Raw genomic sequence first — 22819 nt, 5'->3', positions numbered from 1 at the left:
GAAAAAAGGTAGATACATTCTACAGAACTGTTTTCTCTACTCTCTCTTTTATAACACCTTTCTGAAGCACATATCTGTTTTTAGGGATACTATACTGACAAAAGTTAATATGAATATTAAAAACACTTGATTTTTTAGCATACTGTTGATGTACACTATTGCTTTACATTCAATAAAATGTGCAAAGGAAACAAAGGAAGTATTATGCAGTCTTTGGAAAAACACAACCTAATCTGCAGTTTGATTGTTGTCTGTTGCTGCATGTACAACATCATGGAGCAAAAACTGTATCCCATGACAATTAAAACAAAGTACATACTGTTTACTCTTTGTAAACTGTATGGATTTGGGACAAAGCAAATGTGTCTTGCATAGATTAAAGAAATCTCTCACATATCGGAACCTCACAGCAGCCATGTTTCCTGTTAATGAGACCAAGAGCAAAGCATTGAACCCTTACATGCTCTCATGTTTACAGAACAGTCAATATTTTGGGAAATATATAGTAGATTATATATATTAGATGAGAAGATTGATACCACTCTTGTGTCTGTGCAAAGTATGGACCTTTAGCAACTTTTTTTTATTTAAAAAGAGCCAATTGACTAATCTAGTAACTTTTGGGGGGACCTTACCTCCTCTCCCTTGAAGAGAGTTGTCAGTATTTCTTAGTCAATATGCTTTCATGTGTTCAGTGAGTAGAAGCGAGCAGCAGCACATCCAGTTGAAACTGAGCCTTGAGATTTAGATTGATTGAATAATAGCAGCCTGAAAAATAAAAGAATGACAGAGCTAATTAGCTTAACTTCATTTTTTAAGTTTCATTTTTCAAATCTTGTATATATGTAATTTGTTATATTGGGACCTCACTAATATGCAAATTAGAGCATGACGTAGCCTAATCTAGCGACTTTTTGTACAGGCTTTAGCTACTAGCATCACTGGTGCTGACATCCTCACAATAACCTCTTTTAGCCTGTTCAAGGCAGGAATGTTGTGCCATTATTCTGCATTGCTGTTCTGTATATAAAAGGTACGAACACGGAGTGGGGGGACATTGTTGTTCTGCCATTAAGCCGGCAGCTGAGGTAGTCACATTGCCAGATTGACGTTTGTGTAAAAGAGACAGCCGGCATGGCGGGATTACACACACCAGATGCTTACACTGTTGTGTTACACATCACGCCTTTGATCCCGGAAAGCCGGCATGCTATCTAAAATCACACTGCGGCAGCTTAATAGTGGCAGTATCTCGGCTATGTTTAGCTCAGTGTAAAAAAGCAAAGCTGGCATAATGACAGGTCTTCATAAATGCAATATTGTGGGATCTCTGTATAACAAATGCTAATGACAATGCTAACATCTGATGTCAAGCAGGTGTAATGTTTACCATGTTTGAGCATGTTAGCGTGCTAGCATTTGCTATTTACCACAAAACACAAAACACAGCTGAGGCTAATAAAGATGCCATTAGTTTTGAAGGTTTTTGATCATGAACCAAAGCACTGGGCAAAATGAAATGTTAATCTGATGATAGCACTAGATGAAAAGTCACGGAAACACTCCAGAGAAACAGACCGACATTGTCATCCCTAGAGCTGTAGTAGTTTAACCCCCTTTTCAACCACAAATGGTAATTTTTATATTTCTGTTTGTGTTAATTAGGTATATTTATTTATCTTTGGAGAGAGTCGGGCTAGTTGTTCCCACCTGTTTCCAGTCATGATAATCTTAACTAACAGCTAGCATGCTACTAAGCACACAGACATTAGTATCCATTTTCTCATCTAAGTAAATAAAGACATTTCCCAAAAATGTCTAGCTATTAATTTAAAGTTGATCTGGATAAAAAAGGGTTGGTTATGCCTAAACTGTAAAAAAAAAAAAAAAAAAAATACGTAGACATGCACAAATCTTCAAAAATTGCCACATTCTTGTTATCTTGTGGAGAAAGTCTGATGGTCAGTGTTAAAAGGTTTAACTCCTGGGAAGTGAGTTGTCTTCACATTTGGTTTCTCATAAAAATTCATCCTCTGAAAATGTTCTTTTCTCGAGAATTAAAGAACAAAAACGTCCATGTTAGTGTTTGTAAGTTTGCGTTATTTTAATGCTGATTCTCTCGTATGCTCATGTTTCAGGCTTGTACTGTAGTTGTAGTTTCTGCCTCACTGTTTTGTCTTCTGGAAAGTTTTATTATTCATATAATTTTCTAGCATACAGGCATCTGTGCAAATCTCCATTTGCATCACATGACTTTTGTACCCTGAATCTAAAAGTTGTTTTTAATAAATGATTGAACCTTATTATCCATGTTTCTGACATTTCATTCGGTCCAAGTTGTCAGCTCTCCTAAATGGAAACTGTCTCCCACGTTTTACTGAACTGTTGCACTAATGACCATTTTATTGTTTGCTGACAGATGTACCCAATTAGTCGGGTGTGTGTGCAACAGAAGAAACTACAAGAAATAATTTTTGCAATTTTTATTTCTCATGGTATGTTTTCTATTGCATTATGTATTAATCCCTCACTTGTTTAACCTTCATGGTGTTGGGAATACTGTACTAGTTTGTGTTATTGCTCCCTCTACAGATTGTTAGCAGACGTACTGCGTCATTTCTAGTCTCTCGTCAGTCTACATTAAACTTGACTTCGTGAGGTAGGCTATGTATCTAAGGCATCATGATTATAGAGTGAGAATTCAATGTTCTAATGTCGATTTAAGTCCACAAAGCAGTTTGTTCATTCATAATATCATGAGAGTAGATGAACTGTGTAATTTTCTCTTGAGGATTTTACTTGTAAAGTGAGTTTTGAGAGATTAAACTAGCTAAACATGCTTATGCTTTGTTTTCTTGACATGTTAGGCGTATTGTTGTGAAGATAGGATAGGATAGGATAGTCCTCATGATAGCTGTGGGTGCTAATTTTTTCTTTAAGGATATAAGTATTTGTCTTTGTGTGTCAGTTGATAATGTGGAACACATCAAGTGAAAAAACATTATAACATATCACCAGCACATAGCACAGATCTCCAGCTGCATACAAGGCTCAAACCGTGTGTTTGTGTTTGTGTGTTTGCACCTTTGAATGTTTGCAACTCATTTGCATGTTTCATGAGAACTGTGGATGAAATGTGTGCTGACATTATGCTTTTTGGACTCGGTCCTGTCCACTTGGCATACCACTCGTGTTTGCTGCCAGATCCTTTTAATTGGTGTATTTCACTGGTTTCAAAGTGGCCAGTCAGTCCAGAATTTGTGTCCATTCTCAGTTTGTGGCAGAAATAAATGAGATTCCATGTGGGAGTGAGCAGCGAGTCCTAATTTTCTTTCCCGTCTGCTAAGTTTTTAAATTATCTATAACATTGTGAAGTGCATGAAACATGTAGGAGTGTGTCATTGAAATCCTGCAATAAAATGGATTCACAGAGAGGAAGTGTCTTTCAGAGCTTTTATTCTCGCTTGTGCACAAGAGGGACCATCAGTCTGTGTAGACTAATGGACACTGAAAAGAGTTAAGCATTTTCCATTTTATACCTGATATCACACCCCCAGAATGGCAGTTAAGAATAGCACAAAAGAAGTTGTGCTATCAGGAGATTATCACATTAGATACATCAGATGGGGAAATCTGAGGGGCCCTAAGTCCTGTTTTTCCATTTGCCTGTGCTTCTGTAGAAAGTAATATTAGTTGAACTCTACTATATGTATCATGTGAGTAAACTATGTGTTTTGACCCGTTACTGCCAGTACTGCCAGTAGTTTACTTTTGCAGTCTTCTACAGTGGATCCATAAATCAAGAGTCTGCATAACACATGTCTAAGTCAAAACATGAATTTGTAAGCAGTACAATTAAATATATAAGAAGTCAAATTTCCATTACAGAGTGGATTGTGTTGTAATTAATTCCATACAGGTTTCTTCTTGGCTCTTAACAATATATCCCTGTAGTCAATCTGGTGCCTCATTAATGAGTTGCATGCAGCAGACATCACTTTGATCGCCACATTTTACCCCCACCTCCCTAAAGAAATATGAGTGCTACACTAATTGCCTCATGTTTATATTGATTACACCCACCTCCTCCAGTAGTCGCTCATCCTCCCATCTTTTCTTTCTTTGAGCATATTGAGCCTGTCAGGAATCAGGAGCGTTCGGAGGATAAAGTTTATGGGCTGGCTCTAAATGTCAACACTTTTCAGATTATCTGAGGCAACAGAAAACATTCAACTGTGACTAATTGCAGCTCTAGCTCTGACAAAATAAATCTCTGTCCTGTCATGGATATCTACAATATATTCTTTCACAGTCGGTGTTTGTACTCCTTGGAAATTTTCTACAATAATTCAAACACTATAATTGCAGGAATAAGTGTTTCATATCGACTGCAGCTAGGATTGTGTAATATATGACCACAAGCTAAATAATGTCTCAGTTAATGTCCCTGTTTACAAGCATCTCTTCCCATCCTTTCATCAACATTGACGTAATCAAGGTTTATAACATCCTACGTTTCCTGTGGGCCTGCTGGTAATTGAATCACACAGGAAGGTCTTCTCTCTGGAAAGCCTCCTTTGCTCATCACAATCAATCACCCCCCTCCGATGCCTGTTTATACTCATCCTAATACATTAGCCACAAGTTTTCTTTATTCATTTTCAGTGCATTTTCAGTTTTATGCTGACGACGCTCTGCTTTGTGTGATAGCAGACAGAAGGGATTGACCACTCTGTCAAATATACTGCTGGTGGATGTCAGCTGCTTTCAAGGTACATGAGGATCAAGGGTGACTGTGAAAGAGTCCTGGAAATCAATACCTTTTCTTATAACACACTGCTTCACATTCACAAAGTGACACACAGTCACAAAGTCTTCTGCTGTTCTGCTTAACAGCTCACCTAAACACAGTGATTTCCTTAAAGCAGCTATAATTTATATCTCTTATAAAACAATGTATCAAATCATCATGTCTATATGTTGCATGTGGTTTGTAGTGATGAACCTACAAAGAATTATCTGAAGCTGCCTTTGGCTTTACTGAGCTTTATAGCGAGCTTCAGCTCATTGTTTAGCTGTCCAGCTGAAACTTTACTGTTTTGTTTCACTTTCAGCTCTCTCATAGCATGGTTTTCAGCTGCAGCAGGCAACTGTTTTCAGAGAAAAAGCTCAAAAAACCTGCTGAGCACTCCCTGCTCAGCACCAAACAGTGAAATAGACACAGTTAACGACTAGCTGGTGAACATAGTGGAGCATTTAGCAGCTAAACAGCCAGATATTTCCCTCAGGAGTTGATAGAGAGTGAAAACAGAGCTTAAGGAGAGTGAATGTTGGACTTAATTGTCCAGGTGGACAGAAACACAAATCTAAAAGAATGATAATGTTGCTCTGTAACTGCTGGATGTGGAAATAAACAACTGTTTCCTAACAAGTTTGCAATGTTAACTTGTAAGGTGATGATGATGTCAATGTTTTGTTCACAACTTGTTTCTGCTTCCTCCAAGTGCACTTAAGCACTTAAGTGCAATCAGCTACTTCTCTGATATTCTATACTTCACTACTACTACTACTACTACTACTCCACTATATTTCAGAGGGAAATTACTTTTCACAGCTGCTTTTATATGACTCTCATGTGTGTAACATAAAAAATGTCACACAGAAAATATGACCATCTGATAAGATATGATGCACTGTTAAAGAGTAAGCTTCATATTACACAGTGTCATATTAAATATGATTAACATTCACTCTCCTTTTAGCTCTGCTTTTGGTCCAACAACTCCTGAGGAAAATATCTGTCTAACTAACTGCTATATTTTCATCAGATAGTCGCTAACTCTCTCTCTGTGCCATTTGGTGCTGGGCAGGTTGTGTACACTGCAATCATCAGAGCTTTCTTTCATTGAAAACAGCCGCCCACTGCTGCTGGAAGTGAAATTGATGAGGGCGGTGAAAGTGAATCAGAACAGTGACTTTACAGGTCATCAAACCAAAACAATGAGCTGAAAGATGCAAAAAGTGCTCTTTAGAGCTGAGGGTAACTGCAGCGTTAAGTGATAACTCTCAGTGGGTTCAACACTTTCAGGGACCCCTTTCACAATATACATAGTCATTTGACCCATTAGTCATGTAAAAATAATGATTAGTGTAGCTTTAATTAAGTATTTAAAGAAGTGTCAATCACTTTATCACTGCTAATCTGCTAAGATACTGTAGGTGTATTTGAGAGATGCCTTACTGAAAGTCCACTTTCTGATATTAAATCTAAAAAGGGCATAAATTAAACAAGAATACAGGCACAAACACATTCACAAAACTAATTAAAAAAGCCAACCAATATGTCCTTCTCCTATAGGAGTTGTGTAGGGACACTTGCTTCACCTGCAGATGATTAATTGATTGACATTCTTGTTGGTGACAAGTTAAAATGCTCCTAAAGCTAAATAACTATTTCACACTGATATACAAACTCATTTAGTACTTTCTGGACTTTCTCTATAGTTTTCTTCTTGTTTTTGGCTTGTTTCTTCTGCTTTTACTGAAGTGACATTTTTTAATACAAGACCTTTATTTTTAACAGAGCGTGTTGAGAATGTGGTATTCCTACTTTTACTTACAGGAAACCCCAGTATTTTTCAGCCTGGACCCTACTTTCCCATCATTTATGTCTAAGTGACTAATGGGGACAACCATTTTTGAAACTGGTCCAGTGTTAAGTGAGAGTGCTTCAGCCAGCAGCAGCAAAACGGGCTGCAATGCAATCCTTGGGGGAAATAGCGCCCCGTTAAAGTACTGTACGTCCAATAAAAGTGCTCATTTTTGCCACTGACAGGCTCAGATTGTTATTCAGACACTTACAATAACAATCCGGGCCTGTCAGTGGCAAAAACAAGCACTTTTACTGGACGCACATTGACAGGGCCCTATTATCGTTTTGCAGCTGCTGGCTGAAGCGTCCTCGCTCAATACTGGACCAATTTCAAAAATTGTTGTCCCCATTAGTCACTTAGACGCAAAATATGGGAAAATGGGGTCCAGGTTAAAAAATACGTAAGTTTCACTTTAAGTAAAAGGTCTAAACACTTCTTCCTCCGCTGCCTAAACTGGTTTGGTTGCTCATTTCATTTCATTTTTGAGGCAGTAAAGAACGTTTCTGTCACTGTAAATTCACTGGCAATGTTCCTACTCCACATACCAGCTTTACTAACCATTACGCTTTCACCAGTAAAGACCAATCTGAAATCAGAAAAGAACTGCCTCCAGCCATCTGAATGATGAGTATGATTTTATAGGCGGCGAGAGGAGATGTTCACAGTGCATTTGTGCAGCCATGCCAGGCCGCTGAAAACATGAAAGATTTCGCTGCCTGTGTTTGCCAACTTTGTGAAATTTGGGATTCTATTGACAGTTTGATGAATCCCTGCTCTGCTGGAAATATGCTTCCAACTACAGCAGACTTTTAGCCCTGAAGCAAAGTAAAATTGCAGTACAGCCCTACACACCCGTTGTTCTCTTTCTAACCAAATATTATATGAGCACAGTTATCACTCCTGCCTTAGAAACCCAGCATGTATGTTGAGCAGTTTGCGTGTCTGTCCAATCCTCTGAGGCAGCACTGATCTCTCTGGGGATTCTCCCACTACAGAGACAGAGGAACTTTTAAAAGCCTCCTGAAAATTAGATCTGTCCAAACCAATCACATATCTGCTTCCTCAAAAAAAAAAAAAAAAAAAAGATGAAAGGATTTGTGGCTCTTCAACAGCAGGGCTGTCTATCTGTCTCTCTGCACCGTGCAGCCGTCTGAACATTCTTGACAAGCCATGGTACATCTGAACTGTGATCCTACGCAAAACTACCTGGGAAAGTTTGAACAAATGGCTTGGTTGCAAAATATAATGACTCATTAAAAATATGGGCATCTGTGCTTTCATAATGCTTGACAACAAAATCTCTTCCAGTTAAAGTCGTAAGTTACTGGTTGGTTCACCCAAAGTACAAAAATGAAAAACAACACATTTCTGCAGTTGGCTAGGTTAGGCATGCAGACAGTAAGTGAAAGTGCTACAGATACAGTTTTGAGACTTTTCATTGAAACTAAATAGTTTATATGAAAACTGTTGTTGTTGTGTTCTGGATAGAAATGTCGCTGTTCAAATTTGTAAATGTAATTTTTCACAAATAAACTTCTATACCATTATACAGTATATCCGTTTAAGTTCCAAAAAGTGGGACTTGCTGATGATAATATCTGATGGAGGTGTAAAAATTAAAGCAGGTCCTTCATTTAATGTGGGAATGCTCTTTTGTTTCTCCATTTTGAAAATAAGTCATCAAAGGAGTGACTGAAGCACTGCCGTAATCTCCCCAGCTTTGCTTATCAGGCGCCACCAAGAACCACACAAGAATTTGGACGTGTACTGGCAGGCTGTACTGGTGCTTCAAGGACTGTTGGAAAGTCAGACAAAACCTGATTCTGCTGAATGTTTCAAATGAAAGGATTTGGCTGGCGATTTTCTATATTTTTCTTATTGTCAACAAATTTCATGCGCAGATCCAAAGCAACAATGAATTGATCCTACTTAAAAGTATCGTGTGTGTATCCAAAGCCTGAAATATCGTATTCCTCTGTGCCGTAGACCTCTTTTGTTGTCCAGGAACCATTAAAAACATATTAATGAACCACACCGTTGCACTGGTTGACATGTTCCTTTGCCATGAAGATTACGGTCACGTTAGTTTGCTCAGAAACGGCTCCAAAGACTAATAACAGTGATCATGTTTTCAGTCTCTGGAGAGTAGTTCTGTGTAAGGCAGATGCCACTGCATATTCTTGGGAACGGTTCTGTTTACAGTGCTTCACTAACTTGTTGTGCTCTCCAGAGACTGAAAACATGATTACTGTTATTAGTCTTTGTAGCTATTTCTAAACAAACTACTGTACCCAAAATCTTCAGGGTGAAGAAACATGTTACCCAGTGCGACGGTGTGGCAGGAAATCACCAGCCTTTAATGTTTTGCCTTTAATTCCAGGGCTAATAATTGTCAAGAGAATTACTGTGAAGTTTGGTCCCATTTTTAACTCTATACAAAGAAGTAAGCATAACAGGAAGTAAATATTCCTATTACTCATACTGTGAAAATGTACTGCCTTATTTTTGTTGTATTTATGTTGTATTTTATGTACACTTTTTTATGTTTATTGGTTTGTTTGTTTGTTTTTTTATTAGTGTTAGCTACTTTTATGTGCACACATTTGTTCTGTCATTTGTTCTTTAATGGTTAACTGTAAGATGGTATTTATGATGTATGATGTGTATTACTGTTGAATTATTTGGTACTATACAGCAGCAGCACTGTGTGTCCAAAGCAAATTTGGGACAATTAAGTCTTATCTTATCTTATTATAGTCTTTATATGTTAGAAAATTTAATGAGCAACTTACAATTAAAATGTGTTAAATTGGATGAAAGCAGAAATCTCAGAGGCAGTTATCTCAACAGCTGGACAGATGAAACCCAAAATATCTGCATGACGAGGTACCACTAGAGATAAGTGGGAAAATATGTTTTTGTAATTTGGGTGAATTGGCCCTGTAATTGATTGCCATGATTTTGATGAGAAAAATAGGCTACAATACTATTGTCCCTAATCACAAATTGCATTTCGTTCTAACCTTCCCAGAGGTACGGTCACTAATGTGAAATATTCCTCCATTTCTTAACATAAAAGTGAAATAGAAGACAGTCTCCCGAGCAACAGAGATTGAGGCTACTTTAATCACTTGTCGCTGAACCTTCTGCTATTAAGAGGAAGAAATTAATCAGATGGGAGAGATGCACTGTTCAGTACGTTGAAATTCAGGATTTAAGAACTCAAAAGAAAAACCTCACAGTGGTTTCTTCTTGGCACTCAGAGTTGCCAAAGTTAAAAAGTGTCAAGTGCAGTTAACATTTACCAAGAAGCTTTTACATTTATAAAAGGCAGGACTACCTTGGCTTTTGCACTCTTGTACAGTATTACAAATGATTTAAGACTCCCTGGTTTGCAGTCCTTCATTCCTGACCTACGATAGCTCCCTTGTTACCCAGGAATCCTACCCCAGCATCTGGCCCACTCCCCCCCGCGAGAGCAAGCATGTCGGGGCAGACGAGTGTGCCTCCCTCCGGGCCCGGATGATGAGACAGTGCATTTACATTAGCCTAGTGAGGCAGGAGCAGTGGCACACTGCCAGCACTGAAGCACTGAGCATACAGCCAGAGCATCTGGTGGGTTTGTGCTAACATCAGGAGCGGCCCGGTCCGCCTTCAGACAGATTCACCGATGCACATGCAGGCAAGCAGACAAACTGGCATTGAGTCAGATCATAAAGTCAGATAAACAATCATTTTCAGGAAGTTAATTAGCTATTACTCATTCAGCCAAACCATTTGTCAGCCAAAAAGGGAGACAGGTTCCTGGCCTATACCTTCGTCAGTTATAACCAGGGAAGGGAAGGGAATTAGAGAGAGGAGAGGGGACAGCTTCATTTATGGGAGTCTGGCCTCCAATCTTTTGGCTTGGACAGCGAGGACACCAGGTTGTTCTGTTCACGGGGAAATTACGGTGGAGAAAAAGTCACTCAGCGTTGAAATTACCTTGGACACAAAATGTAATTTTCCTCCCAACCACCAACCATCAAAGGGGAATTTTCTTTGGATTTCAGCATGGCTTTCAATAAAGATTCAAATGTAGGGGGCTGAGAATGGGACGTTAGAGCAGCATTTTGAAAGAAGCACTTAGGTACACCAAATGTGAATTTTCATTAGTTGGAATGAAGGATGGACAAGTTAATGGCAGTGAACACAGCAACAATTTAAGGAAGGTTGCATTACAATGAAATTTGATGTAACAGAGAAGAGGAATAGTGCAATTCTTTAGCTGCATTGGGTTAAAAATTGTTGTGCACTATAGCTGGAATAAGCAATAAGGCATTTATTACACTTCACAGTGCTGCTCAAGCAGCAAAATGCTGCAAAATACATTTCAAAGCAAAACAGAGAGGAAAGGGATTGTGGATGATTTAGAGCAGTGGTTGCAAACCGTTTTAACTTGTGATCCCTTAAATTATACTCGTGAACCCTAGTCAAAGGGTAGAGCCTAGTGTGGATAGGAGTTGTTATCAGTTAACCAAAGAGTGGTTTTTCACCCTTGGATTGTTTCCTTTCATAGGTTGTTTTTTTTTGTAATATAAGGACAAGTACATAGCATGGACCAATGTCACATACCACAGCATGAGTTTTAACGCCTGTCAGTGGGCTTTTATAAAAAATACACAACTCAATAGAAACAACATAACCCAAAAAACAACACACTTACAATAAAAATACCATAAAAACATTTTTAAAAAAGCACCAGATCATTCATGACTACATAACCGATCCCTCTTTAAAAACTATTTAATTCAGCTTGAATTTTAAATCATCCTACTCTTGATCCCAATTTAAGTTCTTTTAGTAAAGAGTTCCACATATTGATCTCTTGAACAGTTCCCCATTAACATACCCACAAGCTTGTTGACTTCCAATCCAAAATTTTAAATGCATGTTTGTATATCATCTTAAGAGGTTTGATTATTATAAAAGCTGTTTGTGACAAAGACATTACACAATGTAAATATTGATAATATTCCTATATTGATATAGGAATTGTAAGCACTGCGGCAACTGGATAGAAACTGAGGAAACAGTTCTACCAGATAGATACAAGAGTATCGTCTGCATTCATCTGAAACCTGCTCCATGACATGAACCTTGCAAATCATTTATATATAAACTGAAGTGGACTGAGAACAGAACCCTGTGAAACTACTGTTTTACTTTCTAAGAAAGATGAGTTCTCGTTGTTAAAGGAGAACTCCACCAATTATACACATCAAAGTCTGTTTACATGTCTTGGGGAGTATTACTGCATATGTGAAAGGTTATATAAAGCCTTTTTGGTCCAGAGGGAACTGCACAAAGTCTGATAATTACTTCGAGTGATGTCGATTTAAAAAATTTGGAAAGGTTATCAGACCTCTGTAGCCCGCTCTTTATCTCTATACACTGAAATCAAGTGAGTAAAGTCGAGGAAGAAGAATGCATGGAATGAAAAAGATATCTCTGGATCTGCTGCATCGATTTTGATCCTTTATTTAAACTGTCTATCATGAGTCCAACAGTGTTGTAGGGATACAATACTAAATCACTGGAGTATTCTTCTAGCAATGAAGGAGGTGGCCTGAGGAGTTTAAGTAAAGTGTTTTTTCTGCCATAAGTCAAGAACAACTAAGTACTGTATACCTTAGTTACCTGGCTGCAAATCAAATTTCCTTTTGAGGACAAAGGGAATAGAAATATATACAGAAAAACATATTTTGTTTCTTGTCTCCAAGTTGAGAACTACTGATATACAGTAGCATAAACCATCTACGAGTAGCTTAGAGTACCTCGAACTGGTTGGTTGCATGAGTGGCAGGGCAACACTGATGCATCACCACAGAGCTGTTTTTGCATTTGGTGAAGTCAGACTGTGAGTGCTTGTCTTGCCTCCAGCAGAGACACACAACAAAGCCAGACCCTCACAAAGCACCGGGTCTCCCTCTGCACCAGTAGCCCAGTCACCCCTGAAACTAGATTCCCTCTTCGATCATGCCTGAGAGAACAATTTAATTAAAGGCCAGCTCAGAGCAAAGGACACCCATCACCCTTTTTCTTGACACGTCTGCAGTCAACAAATATGAAGAGCAAATAAATCCCCTTGTGGACAATGTTGCGGCCTCGCAACACCAACTGTAAATACACACCAAGTGAACAGATTGTGGTGTAATGACAGTAATTTACTGGGCAAAAGGGAAGGATTAAATAATGTTTGGATATCAAGTTATTGTCATGATAAATGTCCTCACGATTGATGTTATTTCACTGAATCCAGCCCTGGAAAACTGTTTTCAAATTCACCTGCAGTCCAACCTGTAAAGGCCTCATTTTTTCGTCCCATCTGGTAATAAAATCCATTCATTTCCCCCTAATGACCTGTCAGCTGTGGTTATCGTGTTAACAATGTGTTCATCATAAAAAGAGCCAACCCTGCATTTCTGCAGAGATGAAAGAGGTCAAACTCAAACTGTATATATCAGTTTCAATTCTCACAATAAACACTGGGTCCAACCTAGCTGAAGGATCATACCGTGTTTTTGCACGTTTTAGCTCATTAATTTTGTGGTGTAGAAATGATTAGTCTGCTCAACAACAAAAGTGATAGATCAAAATTTTGATGATTGATTACTTTATCAAGCATAAATAGCAAATATTTCCAGCTTCTCAAATGTGAGGTTTTGCTGCTTTTATCTGTTTTGCATTATTCCAATCTGAACATGTTTGGATTTAGACAAAACAAGCAATCTAAAGATGTTGTCTTGAGCTCTGGGACATTGTGATGGCATTTCGTAGTCTGAACAATTAATTAAATTTTGTTTTTGACAGTGTGTGAAAACAATCTAAACTCAAATGTCCACTTGCTATAAATGGGGTTAAAGACATTGACCAGGAGTCAGTTGATGGAAACTTCTATTAAGTTTGGTCTCATTTTTCATGTTGTTGTACTTATGTTGTATTTTAGTTAACACTGTTTTATGTGTATTGGTTCGTGTTGTTTAATCAGCTACTTTTATGTGCACAGGTTTTTTCTGTTTGTGCTTCCATCGTTCTTTAAAGATTTACAGTAAGATGTGGTCTTGTCTTGCATTATAGTCTTTATGTGAATTATTATTAAAATGCATTATATTGGGGTGGAGGCAGGAATTTTTGAGGCTGTTATGTCAACACTTGGACAAATAAAACCAGAATTTCTGCATGGCTATGTTTCAAGACCAAGAAGACCACAAAATGCAGCTGGAAAAAAGCTTTAATCTTAATCTTTAAATTTTACACAAAATAATCATTGGTTGAAGCCATAAAATGATGTATTCTAGTGGTGAACATTTCTGAAGTCATGCTGGGGTTTTTTTTTCTACTTTTCTGTTGTCACATTGTTTTCCTTTAATTTTTGTAACAATCTGAAAGTCAATTAGCAAATAAACCTTTGTATTTCCCTTAGTTGAGTATTCTGTTACAGTGAATTATCTTGTCTGCATTAATTGTGTTAAAGCTACATTAACATTATCAACTCAGAGAGATATAGACAGATTGCAGATTGCACTGAACAAGGCAGCAACATTGATCCTACAATGTGGGTTCGAAATAGGAGTGAGTGACTTGCAGAACATGATGGGATTGAACACAGTAGAAAAACAAACGAGACAACATTCAGTTGCACAATTTGGAAAAATTTAAAAGTTCAAAGAACAATAAGTATTGAGGACAAACTATTTATGTTGAGAGATAAAGATCATTACGTATTACCAAGAATAAAAACAGAAATGGGTGGGCGGACCTTTATTTACAGGACAGTCAAACAATGGAGCTCAGTACAATAATGTGTTACAATATGACTAATTATTGATGTATTGTGTGCTGTAAATTCTCATGGTGGTTGTTAGTATGTAGTTCTTGTATCGTTGCACTCAGAGTTTGTGCATTGGTTTAGATATATGCAAATGTCTTTGTGTAAATAAGTGTGTATGTGCACATATTGTGTATTTATGTATTATTAAGTTCAACTGAGTATGTGAGTGGGAGTGAATGTATCATAATCATGTGCATACAGTATATGATGTGAATGCATAAGGGTGCTTTAAGCCTATAGTATTCTGAAAATGTTTTATTGTGATTTTAAGATGGACTCTCGGGAGATTAGCCGTGAGCTTACAGAGATCCAAATAAACAAATAAAGAATTTGCGTGGTATTGCAGGTGTAAGTGAAGACTGATTTGACAAGTCTGTGCAATCCACAGTGATAGACTGAATATCTCAGGTGAGTCTTTAGAATCCGCTAATTGATATTGATACTGTATGGAAATAAGATTAAACCAAAAGCTGCCCTGAAGGTAGAAATTATTTTTTAATTCGAAAATGCAACACAATAATATGAAAAACAGTTAGCAGTAATTTAAAATGTATGTGAATTGTTGTAAAAAAAACACTTACACACACTCTCAGCTCTAAGTTTACTGACAAATTAAGATTTCCGTGTTTTTCATTAAACTTGCAACAACAGTTTGTTGAAGTTCATTGCCTTCTTTTGCATGACTTCATTTCCCCATGCACCTGTCCACCAGATGTGCACTGGACTATCTTCTATTTGACATTCAATAGTAAATTAGCAAAAACCTGCTAAATCCTCCTTGTGTGTTCAGTGCTCTGGTGAAACATGCAGCTATTTTCCGAGTGGGAAATGTGGGAAAAAAGAAGAAATCCCTGCTTACACTTTGTGTGATAATTGGACTACCTTGGAAATGCGTCTCCCATTTCCCATCCTCTTGCATGCACTGTTGCTCATTCGCCCCAAATGGGACAGCCAGTGAGCCTGCATTAAAAAGGCGTCCTCGTCATTTGTCTCTGGACCCAGGGGTAATGAACGGGGTGAATTGAATGTACTCTCTAATTATGGAAAGGACAAAAAGCCAGTCAGATTCTCTTGTCAAGGTCCCCCTCCTGCACCACCACGGGGAGCAGCTTTCACTCATAAATCAGAGGCGAGGTACAGATCTACAGTGGATTAGAGAGAGCATAAAAAGGAGAAATATAGGCCCGTGTGGACCCTAGACAATCAACCATGTAACGGCCTACGACAGGCAATAAGTAGGTGCCTGAGCCCCCTGCGTGTTATAAGCATCGTAAACACCCACTGATCAGTATCCACCACAGTCCACGTACTCAGCAGCAGCAACATCAGCCATCTTTCACAGTAACCTTCCCATTACCATCATCATCATGGAGCTGGCCCTGGCGATCACACACTGCTAGCTGAGCGCCATAACCTTAGTGTTACGAGCACCATTAACATCGATCAACATGCTCCTAGTGCTGGTGGCGTGTTAGGTTGCTTGCATGCTGATTGCATTTTAAATTTGCATGGCGTTGTGAGAGTATAGTGCTGAGCTGCCCACACAGCAGCGACCTGCACTGCTATTTTTTAAAAAGTTATTTTTTTTAAAAAATGACTGAGTTAAAGGTCACTGAAACCATAGTTATTTTGAGATTTTGTGCACATTTCTGAATGTTTCCCCCTTGAGTATTTGAAAAGCAGCAGTAAAGGAAGATTACTCCGGCAGAAATACAAGCGCAGACTTTTAATAGGACAAAGAAGAGAAAAGCAGGGTTACTTTAACTCGACCAGCTGCTACTATAACGACATTTCTGTCTCTAGTTTTATAGCAGTTTCCAAAAAAGAAATCCTTTCATTTTAATCCTTTTTGAAATATTAAATACCACAATAAACAACCCTACACATTCTGACGTATGCAGTAAATCAGTGACTATGCGTGTGATCGGGTATAACCTCCTGTTCATATTACACTGCAAATTTGGATTCTTTTTTCACTGACTCTGTAAATCTGCACTTTTATTCTATACTTCTGTCAGGAGACTGTAGATAAACACCAGCAACTCAGGGGGAATTAAAGTGAAAGTGTCGCCATGTAGAAGTCCTGTTTTCTTACTAAGTGCTTGTTGAACTTTTGGTACACTTTGGTCCTGTTTCCCAAGAGTAACCGTGAACATAAAAACAGAAGTGTTGTCTTGAAGTCCTTTAAGTTACACTGAATGCCATCTCGGAACCCATCGGCTATCAGTCTGACAATGATTTAGTCTCTGGAGGCAACGGCCGATATTTCAGGGGTTACGTTGTAGCCAGCAGATATCCAGATAACGGATAACGGATATCCAGGCTGAGACTTCCTCTCCCTGCGCTAGTCATTGTTTACAGTCCGATTAGCAACTATTTGTAGGTGTTTTACGTCCAGGTGACATTTCGGCTTATCGGATGGGCTCAGAGATTGCATTTCGGTCGATGCATTCTGCCTTTTTTGCACTCCACATGGACTGTTGCAACCAAAGCCCACTCAAACATGATTGGTCAATAGTATTCAGACTACAAACGGAAACCAGAACACTTCCAATATCAAAATCTTTTCCCGCTGTCTACAGATTCTGCATTCATATGCAGATATGTTTATAGTGATTATAGTCTGGTCATTGGGTAGTTGGAGGAATTTTATATGTTTTATGTCTTATGTCTAAAATTCAACAACATTCACAAAGTAAATGCATAACTACATGAAGACTTATGCAAGTGTTACCTCTGCAAATGCTTGTTATTGCCCATTTGCTGAGTTGCCCAAAATTCTTGTCAAATAGATAAGCTGGATAGATAAATATTTATTAGTCCTTTGGGAAATTCAGTGTGTGCCATACAGCAATCATCAGACAAACAGACAAATATGATACCAACAAAAAAATCATGACAACAACACCAACAACTAACAAGAACAGAGCACCTCCACACTATTACAGACCTATACACGACATATCACCAAAGTGCTCTACATATTATAAGGTGCAGCGTCCTCACACACAGAGGTTCAGTTATATTTGTAGCTCAGGGATCCACATGCCTGCTGCCCTTTCACTGCCCTTCAATAAGTGCACACTTCAAAGACGCCCTTTCTTTGAAACTGCTTTTCTGATGTGTTGTTATTGTTGTTATTGTTGTTGTCGAGCCTTCTAACCTTACCATGTGTTATTGCACATTATTCCCAAGCGACTCTGATGGCAACACTGATGTGGATTATTGCTTCTGGGAAGTTGCTCTTGTGTCTCCCATGAGGACTTGTTTTTTTTTTTTTTTTTTTCATAAGCACATTATACACAATCACTAGGAATTGATGTGAAACACACAGCAGCTCCACTACGGATTTAAAGCATTGTTATATGTGGTTTATCTGCCCATTGTGTGGTGGATTGGTGCATGGAGGCTGCAATCATGGTGACCAGAAGAGATATGGATCTTTAAAGGATAAGTCTGCTGATATTCTATATTTTTCTTTTTGTCGACAAATCCCATGAAAACACTGAAACCAACAATGAATTATCCTAAAAACAAGTATTGTCTGTGTATCTAAAGCCTGATATTGTTAATTCCTGTGTGCCGTAGATCTCTATTGTTGTCCACAATGTATTATAAAGCTATCAATGAACCACACTGTTGCGCTGGGTGATATAATCCCTCATTACAATGAACACGGCTACTATAGTTTATTTTGAAGCACTAATACACCATACTGATACTGCAAATATGTCTCGTACATTTCCTCCCAAGAAAAGCAACAGCATCAGCATATGTTTCAGCATATGCTTTAAAACAACAACATATGTTTACATTCACGTGACGATGACCCCTGGCTAGTTTCATAGGAATTATGATATTGTTTTCCTGAGTCTCCTGAACTCCTGAAGCAGATATAATCAATATCTTTTATAATAATAATAATGTATCCAATGATAAAATGTAATGTCGGAGGCGTCGCTCGTAGTGATGAACCTACAGAGACTTATCACCCAGCTCTGCAGCTTTATAGTGAGTTTAAGCTCATTGTTTATCTGTCTGGCTGCAACTTTACTGTGTCGGTTCACTCTCACCGCTCTCATTTTTGGCCGCAGCAGGCAGCCGTTTTCAGTGAAAAAGCTCTAAAAACCCTAATGTGCACTACCTGCTCAGCACCAAACGACAAACACACACAGTTATCGACTAGCTCTAACACATCCAGCATGTCAGTTTAAAAGGTGATGGTATGTCAGCCTGTTTCTGCTGCCCCCGAGAGGCCAAAAAAATCTGCTAATGCGGGTTTAACGATAGCTGCGTTAGATCAGAAAACAGTTTTGGAAGCCACTGACAGATGACGTCGTCCTGCACATGCGGTTGTCAGATCAGAAATATATGTTGTTCTAGTTGCCGGTTATAAGCAAGATATTTGGCTGTAAAGTCCCCCTATTTATCATTTATAAGCATTTTACAAAGGGTTAATAAATAGTTTCGAACACATTATAATGTAGTTGTAAGCAGATATTAGTGTTAATTAATGTATTTGTCAACAACTAGATGTATAACTTCTCCTGGAGACCCATATGCTGGTATTTAAACAGATAATTAATCACAATACAGTAAGAAACAGGTGTAATACTATAAAATATGTCTTCATGAGAGAAGCTCTAATTGCTGACACAAACTGTACATTCATAAACACTTGAAGATGTTCTTATAACTGCATTATAGTGCGTTATAAACCGACTTGTTAAATGTTTGTGTACTTATAAATTGCCAAACAGAGGGACTTAAAGTGTTCTCTGCATGCATGAATAATGTTTGCTAGTAACTGCAGTGCCCAGCTGTTTTAGGAAATTACTGGGCCTTTTTAAGGAAATTAAACAATATATCTGTGGCCTATTTTTAAACATTTACATCTTCAAAAGGAGCAAATCAGCTTGGTGCTGAGAGCCACAGACGGGGAGGAGAAGTCAGAAAATATCGAGAGATGAACTAACATATTTCTGGCCTTTTAATGTGATTTGTTGAGAATGACAAAAAAAAAAAGAACATTACAAGCCTTATCCTTTAATCTGCAGTTTCTACTTTTGGTCTGTTCACTGTGTTCTAGCTATCAGCATCAGTGTTATCTTCTTTCTTCTTTTTTTAGTCCATTATTATTTCTTTCTTACTTATTTCTTTGTCTATCATCCAGAAACCATCTCCAAAATGCTGTCTTTTCATCTATTGCTGACCACGTAAAGGTTAAACGTGCTTTTATGTCATCTCTTTAAAGAAAATGTAATTCTGTCTGACTCTGATTCTCTCTCCTCTCTGCAGTCATTACAGACTGTAGCAGCAAAACTTCCCACTAAATCTACAAGACGTGACTGTTTTACTTCTGTTTTTAGCTTTACCAGTCTGGTAAATTTTAGAACCATCATTTTAAAACATTTCATTGATCATCTTTCAAGTCTGGACCAGCATATATCAAACATCTCTAACCTATGATTAAAATCCCAGCACCAGATCCTCAGGCAGTGAAAAGGTGCTTTTTAGTTCATCCAGAACTCAAATGAGGATAAAACTGACAGATTAGCTCCATCATTGTCTTGTTTTATATCCTTACATTACAAACGTGGTGTTACTTTATTTTGAGGTTATATTTTATCACTGGTTATTTCATGTTGCTCTTATCACCATATTTGATTACATTTCTTATCTCTTTGGGTAATTTGTCTACATGGTTAAACTGTATATTTATATGTGCAGTGTCTGAGTATATACATAGAATTAAAGGACAGGTTCGCAATTTTTCAAGTCTGTCTTAAAATAACAGTCAGGTGTCCATATGGACAGTGAAAGAGGTTTTCCTCACTGTAATCATTCCTCCTGTTTATACTGGCTGTTAAAAGATCCCCTTCAAATGTGCTTTCAATGTGATAGTGATGGAGGCCAAAACAGTGTGTCCACACAGTCATTTTGTGCAAAAATGCATTTAAAAGTTTATCTGAAGCTTATATGAGGCTTCAGCAGTCTGAGTTAGTCATATTAAGTGGATATCCGACACATTTACAGTCTTTTTAGCATTAAATTCCCTCTGTGTTTCCCTGTTGAGCTGTTGTGGGAGTATAGTAACAAAAAGAGGAACTTTGGCACTAAAAAGACTGTAACATTGAAAGATATCTACTTGGTTTGATATGGACAACTGAAGCTTCATATTAGCTTCAGATAAACTTTTAAATATATTTTACCACAGAAGGAGGACTGTGGATTTTGTCCCCCATCACTTACACTGAAACTGCATTATGAAGGGATCTTCTAATAGTAAGTATGAAAAGGAGGATGATTACAGCAAGAAAAACCTATTTCAACATTCATTTGGGCTCCTGATTGTTGTTTTAAGTCAGACAAAGAACCATCTGAGAAGTTTTCCTTGGAAACTGTTTGGAAAAGGGCAGACACTTTCCAAAAATACTTGGCAGGTGATTAGATGAACCATCCGTCTATCACCGTCTTACCTTTCCAAGCAGCTGGACTCACAAGATCATGACATCATGCGAGAATCCTCACAGGATGCCGACTGGTCCGAGCCACCTCTGGTTTGGACACAAGTGCATAACTTGAAGCCTGATAAGATGGTGACACAGTCTTATGTCAACTTGTGATTTTGTGGAATTTGATCTGAAAAAGTCTCTGCACGGCTCTGTTCCTGTTGGGTTTTTTCCTCCTCTCTGCTGCTCTGTGAAGCCCTTTGAACTTTGTTTTGAAAAATGCTCTGTACATAAAGTTTATTAATATTTATGCCAAACTGCTGTTGCTGTTGCTGGAAACATAAAATGCATCACTTGCAGGACTCCACAGAGAGAGTTTAGGGCAGCAAATTTAAAAACTTTTAAGAAGCGGTCATTTGATGTCGTACTATGTTAAGTCATTGTGCTACTGTGACTCTAATGTGCTACACATGTACACACAGATATCAGAGTTTATATAAGAAAGCCCCTGATTTAATGGACAGACACAATAGGCTACAGCTCATATACACACATTGCATATGAGTACAAGCATGCCTAGATACACTACCATGAAACCAACAATGAAATAGGCATAACACTCACTGACTGAGCACCAGAGTTGCATCCTGCAATAATTAAGATAAGAAAAGATAAGATGAGATAAGATAGTCAAGGTCAGATGAACCTCATCCAAAATTACACAGTACTTCTACTATAAAATGCACAGAGAAACCATTTTAGGGGCTTAAGAATATGATTAACATGACAGTTCTGCTGTGTTTTGACTTTAGATAAGCTTTATTTGTCCCACTCAGGGAAATTGAAGTGTCACAGCAGCAGAAGTACAAGAGCAGATGCATAAATGAGAAACTTTAAAAAACTAGAACACTGCATCATGAATATCTATTTTATACAAGCGAAGCATGAAAAAAAAAGGAAAATAAAAATGTACCAAATATACACCAACACAAATAGTAAAAAGTGTATTGAGACGAAAATAGTGGAGTGAACAAATAAAGCTGAATGCAAAAAAAAGAAAACAAAAAAAAGAACCAAAAGCAGCTGTTATAACGCGTTAACAGTGACTCATTCACTGCATAACTTTCTCTTGCATTCATAATCCACCTCATATTTTATGCACCAGACGTCAAAAGATGACATGGTGTGGATTCAGTGTACTCTAGAGTAATCCGAGCAGAGATTTACATCAAATATTGCTCAGCAAGAAATAACCATTAAACAAAACGGCCTTATCACCCTCTTGCAGGTAGTCTCTTTAATTAACTGCGCTGAGCCTCCACTCTTCAGCCCCTCAAATTCGGGGGGCTTTAAGACCCAGCAGAGGTACAATAGTGAACATCTGTCGCCTCTGTCTCCACTGTATGAATTGCGCCTGGACTCCAGTCTAGAGACACACAGGCAGCAGCAGGCAGGCAGGCAGGCAGGCAGACACAGTGCGGACGAGCTGAAGTGGATCCGGGATGCGAGCAGATGCCGCTGGACCATGAGAGAAAGTGGAGTCAGACGCACTGAGCCGCAGCGATAAGACAGCGCGCCGCAAAATGAAGACACCTATGGTGAATATTTCTGCCATGTAGTTCATACAGACAACTGTTTGTGCTCGCTTTTTGGTTTTTTTTTCAATCCAGCATTGTTCTGTGAAGTGCGCTCCAATCGCCATAACGCTGCTGTGTGTACACTGTCGGATCAAAAGATTAGGATCTGAACAATGGACATCCAGCTGTGCGCTCCGTTTGGCACTAAGCTCCGGCGTTTTCTTATAGGCTGCTAGAGATACAGCATGACACACAGCGCACTAA

The 22819-nt window shown here is 38.3% G+C and overlaps 1 protein-coding gene across 1 annotated transcript in view; it reads left to right on the top strand.

Annotated features, from left to right (window-relative positions):
* The first annotated feature begins 22398 nt into the window (after positions 1-22398).
* st6galnac5a (ST6 (alpha-N-acetyl-neuraminyl-2,3-beta-galactosyl-1,3)-N-acetylgalactosaminide alpha-2,6-sialyltransferase 5a) overlaps positions 22399-22819 on the top strand; it is a 54758-nt gene continuing 54337 nt past the window's right edge. Inside the window, exon 1 of the mRNA XM_067606478.1 lies at positions 22399-22576. Coding sequence (XP_067462579.1) covers positions 22562-22576 — 15 coding nt within the window. The 5' untranslated portion in view covers positions 22399-22561. The remainder of the gene's footprint in view (positions 22577-22819) is intronic.

Source organism: Thunnus thynnus, chromosome 12 (genome assembly GCF_963924715.1).
Source record: "Thunnus thynnus chromosome 12, fThuThy2.1, whole genome shotgun sequence".
Lineage (NCBI taxonomy): Eukaryota > Metazoa > Chordata > Actinopteri > Scombriformes > Scombridae > Thunnus > Thunnus thynnus.
Note: the sequence above shows the minus strand (reverse complement) of the source record. Positions and strands in the feature narration are given on the sequence as shown.